This window comes from Penaeus monodon, chromosome 26, assembly GCF_015228065.2.
Source record: "Penaeus monodon isolate SGIC_2016 chromosome 26, NSTDA_Pmon_1, whole genome shotgun sequence".
In the NCBI taxonomy this organism is placed as follows: domain Eukaryota; kingdom Metazoa; phylum Arthropoda; class Malacostraca; order Decapoda; family Penaeidae; genus Penaeus; species Penaeus monodon.
The window spans coordinates 6,370,895-6,380,894 of NC_051411.1; the positions used below are offsets into that span (position 1 = coordinate 6,370,895).

A 10,000-nucleotide genomic window follows, 5' to 3' on the forward strand; every position below is an offset into this window, starting at 1 on the left:
AAAAGGACAGTTGGCTTTACACTCTCTGTCTCTTCCCCTTCATCCTTTCTCTCTTACTGGAGCCCATCCCTTCATTTCTGACTGTACTGGTTTTAGTTCATGTTTATTAGTAGGTGGGATTTATCAGGCATTTATATTAGATCTCTTTATGTAGTGCCTTAGTCTGTAGTTGTTTCAGGATGGTAGACTAGAAGGTGGCATATTTTGTAGGGCTATGAAGTACACCTCACAGTCATTTCTTTGCTTTGTACACACATCACTTAGTTCACCACTCAAACTATTCTACTGTTTACCGCTAATATCTACCTGCGTGTACTTCTTTCTCTGCATGATATCTATTTGCATTTTTATTGCATGTTAACGCTGGCTACTGACTCATATTGTATTACTGTAATCTGTGTTTTATTATTTGTCTTTTTTTTATCTTTGGTCATATATTTTGATGTCAAAATACCCATTTTCATTCTTATCTCGGCTTCTGTGTAAAGATTCCCTAACTCTTGTGACTCAGATGGCCCAATAACAATAGCACAGGGACCTCCCGAAAGCAGTTACTCGAAGAGAAGCACTCGGAGTTTGTACGGGAAGCGCTGCCAGAACTCCTAAGCCTCTTAGCTGGGGTGAGTCCACTTGGTTCTGTTTACCATTCTGAGTCGCACCTTTAATCCTACAATGATGGTACCAGAAATCTCGGGGTGTCACTCATTCTGGTGACTTCTGGCAACCGTCCAGCCACTTGGCTGAGGAGGCCATTATGTGTAGAGGAACTGTACCCGTCATGATGAGATGTTTTTTCATGATGGCTATAGACATGCCCGGCTGTAAGAGGTTAAGGCATGTGTGTGTGTAGCCTTTATTGTGACTGAATTGTTGTGTGTGTAGTGAACTGAAGGTTTGTAGGAAGCAGTGTCATGTTGATGTTTTATTTATTCATAATTTTTGTGTATGCATTGTTTCATGAGTGTTCTAGTAATTGTTATGAAATGTCAATTAAGATGTTTTGTCATTATTGTAAACTTCCAAGACTTTATAGTGGATATGTATATACTTGTCTATTTTTGCAATAAATTAATACACATGGCTCCATATTTGTATTGGTATTGATACATTAATACAACTGTGTATTTTTAGGGATGAGTTAAAAATAATCTTACATATTGATGATAATTTACATTTCCTTCTTGCTTACAGCATTTACAAGTAGAAGACACAGAGAAGAAAAAGAAAACGGGAGATAAACGCACAGCAAGAGAACTGCTTGGTTTTATGAAGTCGGCAGGTGTCTTGTCCGTGGACGTAGTCAAGTCACTATCCTTTATACTGGGAGCGTCTGTGCAGGGAGAAAAGTTGGTGTTGTGTTAAAAAAATGTGTTGTATTTAGTGTGCACTTTTACAGTATAGTATAAGATGTTCATAATGTTATATTGCAATGTATACCTCAGTGTACTTCATGAGGCTTTATAACACTGATAATAACATTTTCAAAACACAATGTTGATGCTGAATGCTGCAGATGTTAGTGCAAATGGATATATCAATTTAACCATTAACCTTGTTGTCAGAGTATATTGATTTAATACAGATTAAAATTGCAAACTAACAATCTTTTTTCTTCTTTCGGCAGAACAGAGAGAGACCTATTATCCGTGGCCACAGATGCCAATAATTGCTATAGGTCTGGATATCTTAGCAAAAAAAATGCTTTCCAAAAGGGGTAAGTAACACTCCTACTTGGATGTGTGCATACAAACAAACACATTTAAAGCTCCAAATATTGTCATCATTTCTGTACTTACGGGAAAAAATAAAAAAAAGAAAAAAAAAAAAAAAATATATATATATATATATATATATATATATATATATATATATATATATATATATATATATATATATATATATATATATATATATATATTATTTATATTTATTCATATTATATATTATATATATTTTTTTTTTTTTTTTTTTTTTTTTTTTCTTTTTTTTTTACTTATGCACAATTACAATATACATGTGGATATATTTTATATATATGTATAAACACATTTATACATATAAACATACATACACACATTTTGTGTGTGTATTATATATATATATATATATATATATATATATATATATATATATATATATATATATATATATATATAATATATATATATATTTGTATATCATATGCATGTACATATGTATATATAAGTATGTCTCTATATTTGCTTCATATTGCTGATGTTTTTGCACAGCTTGTTTGAGCAGTGGTTACTGAGAGGCCTTGACTGGGCGCCACACGGGGAGTGGCTTTGTGTGCGTCGAGGGTGTCGACAGTCGTGGCCAGTAGTATCTTTAACCCAACCTTCACATCATAGGCTTGTAGCTTCTCCAGCACCAGGGTAAGAACTGTTTGGTGTTGTTGTTTTTTTTATATATAACCAGACTGTTAATTAGAGGGTTATTTGTACTGGTTTTGTGAAGTATGTTTTTTTTTTCATAATATCCTCATTAAGAAAATAATGAAATGTATAGTTTTTGCACAGCTGTTTGTATTTAGATTATAATTCCTGAAGTTAACTTTTAATCTCTCCAGTCACAGACTCATGTACATATGTGAACTGGTGGATGGCATGACGGCCTACATGGGCGAAGAAGCAACGTATACAGATCTGAAAGTGCGGCGATGTTCTAAATCAAATATATTTGTCCTCCAACCCCTTAGGTAAGAAAAGAGGAAGGCATTTTCCAGGGCTCTGTGAATTTGTCACTTCTTTTTATTTGGCAGTGATTGTCTTGTTTCTCATGTTTTATCTTTAGAAGAGCAATGTTGAGGTTCAAAAGGGATGCGTTTCCATGATCAGAGTTCATGTAGAGTGCAATTTAGGGGAATAATACTCCTCAGGGTTTACTTTCACCAATATCTATCAGTTCAAACTATTGTTAGACTAAAAATAAGTGCTTGATTCTTAACCCTTTCCCGATGGTTAGTATTCATAGTGGCCCGGGCCTCGCTGCCAAGTCACATGCGCAACCACTCATGCCAAATACCAACATCCCTTGCCGTTTCTTCGTAATACTACGAGCATATGTTGTATTTTCAGTTTTCATTATTTTCTAAAGTCTCTACTTGCCATATTTCCTGATAAATCGAGACTGAAGGATATTTTTGTTGTTATATAGACTCCATAGTTGATCATTATTCGGTCTATAGTCTGAATAAAATAAGCAGTGTGTGGCATCATGGAATTGATTTTTTTTTTTTTTTTTTTCCTCATAGGAGAAATTAGAAAGTGTTAAAAATTACTTAATCACAATTTCTGTGGCAGAAAAATAAAATTTTGCTGCGATTGTAGCAAAAACAATTTCATGGCATGTCCATACATACACCATGACATGTACATACATGCCCCCGGCAGATAGTCCCGCCATGCCATGGCATGTGCATACATGCCACCCGTTGGCAAAGGGTTAAATAGGTTTATGATATTTCCCGCTGTCAGTGCCATGTGTAACGAATCATTTCTTTCTACCAGACACGCAGTCATCCACAAATGCCATGACACCCGAGTTGTGCTTGGGCCTGTGGCAGGACGCATTAAGTTAAGTGAATGTCGTAACACCGTTGTGGTGTGTGCAGCAAGGTCCATGGTCATAGCAGATTGCCGGGGCATTGTAATACACACACTGTCTCCCCAGAGGCCGTTACTTGTAGGAGGGCGGACACAGGGCGTGACTGTAGCTCCCCTGAATATCCATTATCCTCGCCTCAAGCACCACATGGCCCAGACACAACTTCGCCCTCATATCAACATGTGGAATAGACCCCTGCATCTTGGTTAGTCCAAAAGGCCTTGTTAAACCAATATTGTGAAATTTGAATTAGCTAAATACCATTTTTAGAAAGGCTAGGTCAAAAGATATATTCAGTCAATTGGTTTTTCTTTCATTAAGCAATGTATATACATTGGTAACTATTTTTTGCATGTTATATTTAGAATTACAGAACTCAGCAATGAAGCTGTTCTATTGAGGGAGATCACAGTGCACCCACAATATCCAAAGTTCATAGATCTGTGAGGATTGTTATAAATTCCTTTTCATCATCTACCATAGCACTGTTCTCCATTTTATCTGATGTCAAACTAACAGATTTTTCTCTCCTCCATCCCCCTCTCTTCCAATGCTCCCTTCCATGCCCTCTCAGGGAGTGAAGGTGGTGTTCTCAGTGGTGCGTGCGAAGTGATGAATCCCGAGGACTTCCAGCTGCTAGTCATTCCATTCACCCAAACTGCGCCTGTGGACGGCAGACCCCCCCTCCTTCCCCCAGGTCTTCCTCATGAGTTTGCTAAGGTGAGAGCTGCTTCTTTTTTTATAGAGAAGAGGAGGTTTATTGATATGACTTGACTTGAGGAAAATTAATGATAACTTTAAAACCACTCTGTCCCAATGGCAAATCTAGGCAAGGTGTTTGATAGTTGCCTGAAATTATTTTTCCCTTTTTAGGGTGCCCCCAAAAACCTACAAATCCTTATATTTTTAAAAACTGTCCCAAATTTTCCCACTTTCCAAAATTTCACCAAAAACCCCAGCCCACCACCTTCAGGTTGGGATGCTTTTAGTTGAACCTTACTTACAAAATAACAAAGCATTCAGATCCTTGACCTGGCATTTCGACACAGGTCGACAGATATGCCCCAGCTATAGGAATGGGCTAAGTCAAAGAAAACCAGGTAATCTTTTTTCCCCCAAACTCCCATTGTGTGGTGTTTATAGAGTTGTCTTGGCATTTTCCCTTGATATCTCTCTCTTCTTCTTCTCTCTCTCTCTTTTCCCCTTTCTCTCCCCCCCTCTCTCTCTCTCCTCCCTCTCTCCCCCCCTCCCCTCTCTTTCTCTTTCTCTCTCTCTCTCCTCTCCCCTCTCTCTCCTCTCTTCCCTTTTCCCCCTCCTCTTTCGCTCCCCCCCTCTCTCTTTCCCTCTCTCTCTATCTTTCTCTCTTTACCTCTCTCTTTCCCTCTCTCTCTCTCTCTTTCCCTCTCCTTTTCCCCTCTTTCTCTTTTCCCCCTCCTCTCCTCTTCTCTTTTTTCCCCCCTTTCTCTCCTCTCTCTCTTTCCCCCCCTCTCTCTCTCCTTTTCTCTTTTTTCCCCCTCCTCTATCTCTCTCTCTCCCCTCCCTCTTTCCCTTTTTCTCTCTTTCTTTTTTTTCCCTCCTCCTCTTTTTCTTTCTTTCCCTCCTCTCCTTTTTTTTTTTCTTTTTTTCCCTCTCTCAAATCTCTCTCTTTTTTTTTTCTTTCTTTCCCTCTCTCTCCCCTTTTTCTCCTCAAACCCCTCTCTCTCTTCTCCCTCGTCTTCCTCTCCCCTCTCTCTCTCTCCTCTTTTCCCTCCCCTCCCCCCCCCCCCCCCTCCCTCCCTCCCCCCCGCTCTCTCTCTCTCCCCTTCCCCTCTCTCCCCTCTTTTCCCCCCCCTCTCTCTCTTTTTCTTTCTTTTTTTCCCATTCTCTCTCTCTCTCTCCCTTTTTTTTTCCCTCCTTTTCTTTTCCCTCTCCCCCTCTCCTTTTTTTCTTTCTTTTTTTCCCTCTCTCTCTCTCTCTCTTTTTCTTTCTTTTTTTTTCTTTTCTGCTCTCTCTCCCCTTCTTTCTTTCCCTTTTTTTTCCTTTTCCCCCCCTCCCCTCTCTCCTCTCTCTCTTTCTCCTTTTCTTCCTCTCTCTTTCCCCCTCTTCCCTCTCCCTCTCTCCCTTCTTCTCCTCCTCTCTCCTCTTTTTTTTTCTTTTTTTCTTTCCCTCTCCCCTTCTCTCCTTGTCCCCCCTCCTCTCTCTCCCCGTCTCCCCTCCCCCCTCTCCCCTCCTCTCTCCTCTCCCCGCTCTCTCTCTCTCTCTCTCTTTTTCTTTCTTTCCCCCTTTTCTTTCTTTCCCCCTCTCTCCTCTCTCCCTCTCTCTCCTCTCTCTCTCTCCCTTTTCTCTCTCTTTTTTCTTCTCTTTTCTTTCTTTCTCCTCTCTCTTCTTCCTTCTTCTTTCCTTTCTTTCTTTCTTTCCTCCTCTCTTCCTCTCTTCTCTCTTTCTTTCTTTCTTTCTTTCCCTCTCTCTCTCTTTCTTTTCTTTCTTTCTTTCCCTCTCTCTCTCTCTCTTTCTTTCTTTCTTTCCCTCTCTCTCTCTCTCTCTCTCTTTTGCTTTCTTTCTTTCCCTCTCTCTCTCTCTCTCTCTCTTTTGCTTTCTTTTCTTTCCCTCTCTCTTTTTTTTCTCTCTTTCTTTCCCTCTCTTTTTTTTTCTCTTTCTCTCACACTCTCTTTTTCTTTCTCTCTTTCTCTCACACTCTCTCTCTCCTCTCTCTCTCTCTCTCTCTCTCTCTCTCTCCCTCTCCCTCTCCCTCTCCCTCTCCCCCCCCCCTCCCTTCCTCCTCTCTCTCTCTCTCTCCCCTCCCCCCCCTCCCTTCCTCCTTTCACAATGGGCTTCTATATTTCATTCTTTTTCATTCCCCAGAGTGTAGAAGAGGCTGGAAAATGTGTGTCTAGTTTCCGGGCAGAAGTCAGGGATGCGGAATTGACACCGGAGCAAAGAGCCATTCTGCAAAAGGCTATTGATGCAAGATTCAAGGTGGGTTTGTAACCGTTCTTGCAGTCAGCTCACACTTATGCTGGGTCTGCATATTGCTTTTCTTTTTCTGTCTAATTCTTTCTCATTCTCATATCCTCTCTTCTTTTTACTTTGTGCTTTTATGTACAGTATTAATTTTTGCTGCCTTTCTTAAATGTACATGATGAATGCATTGTTGTTGGTGTAAACCAAAATACACAAAAGGAACAGGTACACAGATAAAATAAAGTCGCCAAAATAACAATAATAATAGTAATAATAATAATAGTAATAATAATAATAGTAATAATAATGATAATAGTAAAGTTTGTAGATAACACAAAGGATTGTAAAATGAATAGTTGGGATCCTAATCACTTGTGGCAGCAGAGAGACTGGAACTCTCAGCCACTGGAATAGTATTCAGCTATCTTAACCAACTGAGCCACAGAGTATAATAAAAAACAGAATTGGAGAATTGAAAGAGTTGTTCATTGAATGTGTAAGCATGTCTGTCGTTGTATATCATTTAAGGTGAAAAATTGCAGATGAATATATAGATACTTTTATTTTCAGGCTTGGCTGAGAGATACAGGTAAACAGCGCGAACTTGATCAACTAGAAAAACTTGCTTTAACACTGAAATATGAAAGAGTAGCCAAAACAACAGCAATTTAAAGATAATTATGAATATACTTTACGTAAATATATTTAAAGGTTTTAATTCTATAATGCCATACAAGCATTAATGATTAATGGAAAGTCTGCAATAAGCCCCAGTGATTTTAGAATGGAATTTCATCATACAATTTGAATTTAATTTCTTATACTCAAAATATGTAAAAAATATGTTACCATGTTAAGGAAAACAATAAAAAGTAAAAGTTTTTATTCTTGTTTTATTTTTTTCCTTTAGTTTACTAGGACGTGAAGTAGCAACGCATTTGAGATTCATCGTTGTTTATGCATAATATTTACCTTATCAACATGTATGAAATGTTGAAGGTGTTATTTCTGTAATTTGTTCTGCCTTTGTTAACCTGGCTCTTTGGTTTCAATAATTGTCTGAACAAATGTATTTGCAATTGAATTTAATATTTTTTTTATGGTTCTTGACAGAGAAGTTATTGAAGAATAGGTTCAGTTAGAGGGAATCATTAGCGATGGAGGAAAAAACTGCACATAGCCATACAACATATATCATAGCCATTTTGTGTTTCATATACTGATTATGAAACTAAATATAAATGATTAGACATTTAATAAGTTTGTTTATTTGTAAATATTTATAGTTTAGACATTTTTTACGCAATAGTCATTAAGAAATTGGGGTAAATCAGATGTCAAACAGTGAGAAAGAGGGGGGGGAAAAAAAGTTTGCCAATTGGACATACCAATCACTGGTGGGTTAAGCCAAGACTAATGCAATTAATGTGGTTTGTGTTCCTTAGCATAGGAAGGTATTTCTCTTTAAAATTACTTTGAACTAAAACAGAATAACAACATTTAGTTGACAATTGTACATAAAATTCAATGCAGAAAAAAATTATATCTAATCTCCCTGAATTTCAGGTATCCCTTCTGATTTTAGGATAAGTAAAAACATATGCATAAGCCATCAAGTTGTTTATTGATAACTTTTCCTACATCGGTTGCTGTGTCACCGTGGGAATGCACAGACAAAAGCAGACATGAAGCTAACAAAAAAGTTAGGTTGTGAACGTTCAGACAGCTGAAATGATGAAATCTTTACAACCCCTGTGCAAGATATACCAGTTGACTAACATTCCTATACTGCCAGCAACTGTATTTATAATAGTACTGGAAGTGCAAGAATCACAGTACAACTATCTTTCTTCTGAACTAAGAGATGGGAACTTGTGGCCCAAATCTCGTAGTTCTTTTTAGTCACTAGTGGGATAAATAACTGTTTCCAGGGATATTTTCCTCATATTGTGTATATATTTAACCCTGTATGGGACACTGGTTCAAGGGTAACTATAGCTTCATCCATAACAGGATGTGCATCATTTTCTTCTTGGTGGATATAATGCATATGGTCCTTAAAACTACACTGAAAAATAGTTTTGCTCATGAGAATCATGAATGAAATTAAAACAATATATGCTTTGTATAATTTTGACCTAGACACAAAACTATTACAGAAATAAATATAACACAAAATCATCTTAACCAAATTAAGTAATACAAAACTGGAAATGTACAATATAGCCATTTACAACAACATACCAAAATCCACAATGTAAGAAACTAAAAACATGAAATGACACAAATCTCATAAATAAAAGACTAGATAGCTATCAAGATCCTCCTGGAATGGTATGTCAATGCCTTGTTCAATAAAGCACTCTATCATGACATCAAATGTAAATTTTATGTTCTGCCAGTACAGAGACACTGAATTATTAAATATTTATTAAATATAAACTTTTTTTTGTTTTCTTTTTTTCACATGCACACCTCTCACTCAAGATTGCAATAATGGATTCATTTAAATTACAAAAAGGAAATTCTTGGCCATTTTGTGACTATACATGTGCAGAAAATCATAAGAGCTGCATGGACAAAAGTTCTGTCCAGGCTAAGAGATGAATACTTTGGAACATGCTATTATGAGGCTTTGGAAACTATATGCAGACTATAGCACATTATGTAATTGTTATTCTCTGGTAACTACACTCTACCAGTTTCAGGGATTCAAATGCAGCTTAGGCATCCAAACACAATGCAATGAATGTGTCAGTGATGGTACTACAAAACAAGACAACCATTCTAATCTACATTTTTTTTTTTCTTTTTTTTGACTTTCCAGTGTTGAAATCCATAAATTTCTCCTCTTTATTTTATACATTTTCATCCTGTAAAAATCTAAAATTCCGTTACCTGTCCCATGCAAATCAGTACCCCTTGGTTTTCTGTCCTTGGTTTCCTACCCATTTTTCGAACTGGAAGACCAGGCTGCCATCTGCTAATTTGGGCTTTTTATTCTCTTATTTATTCTTTTATTCTGCCTCTCCAATTTCTAATTTCCATTGCATAAAATCAATAATGCAATGTGATTGATGTTTTAATACCTGTCCTTGTTTTATACACAACTGCTCTTGATGTACTATGTCATGCAAAAGTAACTTTCTCAAAGTTTTAAATGCCCCACCGTTAACTGTCACTAACAATGGGTTATGGTTATTAGTCCTGCACACACACAGACATAGATAGAATTTTCATAGGAACAATCTATAAAAACACATATCTAAAGACTGCTCTGGTAGGTTGCTTACGTACAGAACATAAAGAACAATTCTCTGTCCTTATGTGGAAAAGCAAGGACAGGAGGCTCTTGTAATCTACCATGAATAGATCTTTCCCATTGCTTATGATAGGTAACATTAACGCAGAAGGAACAGCGAGCATGAAAGTA

At 37.2% G+C, this 10,000-nt stretch overlaps 2 protein-coding genes across 17 annotated transcripts in view; one reads left to right on the forward strand and one right to left on the reverse strand.

Annotated features, from left to right (window-relative positions):
- Positions 1 to 7,452, forward strand: part of LOC119589871 (TBCC domain-containing protein 1-like) — a 15,897-nt gene extending 8,445 nt beyond the window's left edge. For all 3 annotated transcript variants that reach the window (XM_037938500.1, XM_037938501.1, XM_037938502.1), the window contains 9 exons: positions 512 to 620; positions 1,192 to 1,346; positions 1,625 to 1,714; positions 2,250 to 2,396; positions 2,591 to 2,719; positions 3,531 to 3,832; positions 4,202 to 4,347; positions 6,469 to 6,582; positions 7,138 to 7,452. In XM_037938500.1, coding sequence (XP_037794428.1) covers positions 512 to 620; positions 1,192 to 1,346; positions 1,625 to 1,714; positions 2,250 to 2,396; positions 2,591 to 2,719; positions 3,531 to 3,832; positions 4,202 to 4,347; positions 6,469 to 6,582; positions 7,138 to 7,239 — 1,294 coding nt within the window. In that variant the 3' untranslated portion in view covers positions 7,240 to 7,452. The remainder of the gene's footprint in view (positions 1 to 511; positions 621 to 1,191; positions 1,347 to 1,624; positions 1,715 to 2,249; positions 2,397 to 2,590; positions 2,720 to 3,530; positions 3,833 to 4,201; positions 4,348 to 6,468; positions 6,583 to 7,137) is intronic.
- A 718-nt stretch (positions 7,453 to 8,170) lies between these two features.
- LOC119589870 (kinesin light chain-like) overlaps positions 8,171 to 10,000 on the reverse strand; it is a 72,925-nt gene continuing 71,095 nt past the window's right edge. For all 14 annotated transcript variants that reach the window (XR_005230212.1, XR_005230215.1, XR_005230213.1 and 11 more), the window contains one exon: positions 8,171 to 10,000. This exon is cut by the window's right edge and continues 97 nt beyond it. The gene's annotated coding sequence lies outside the window, so the exon portion shown is untranslated.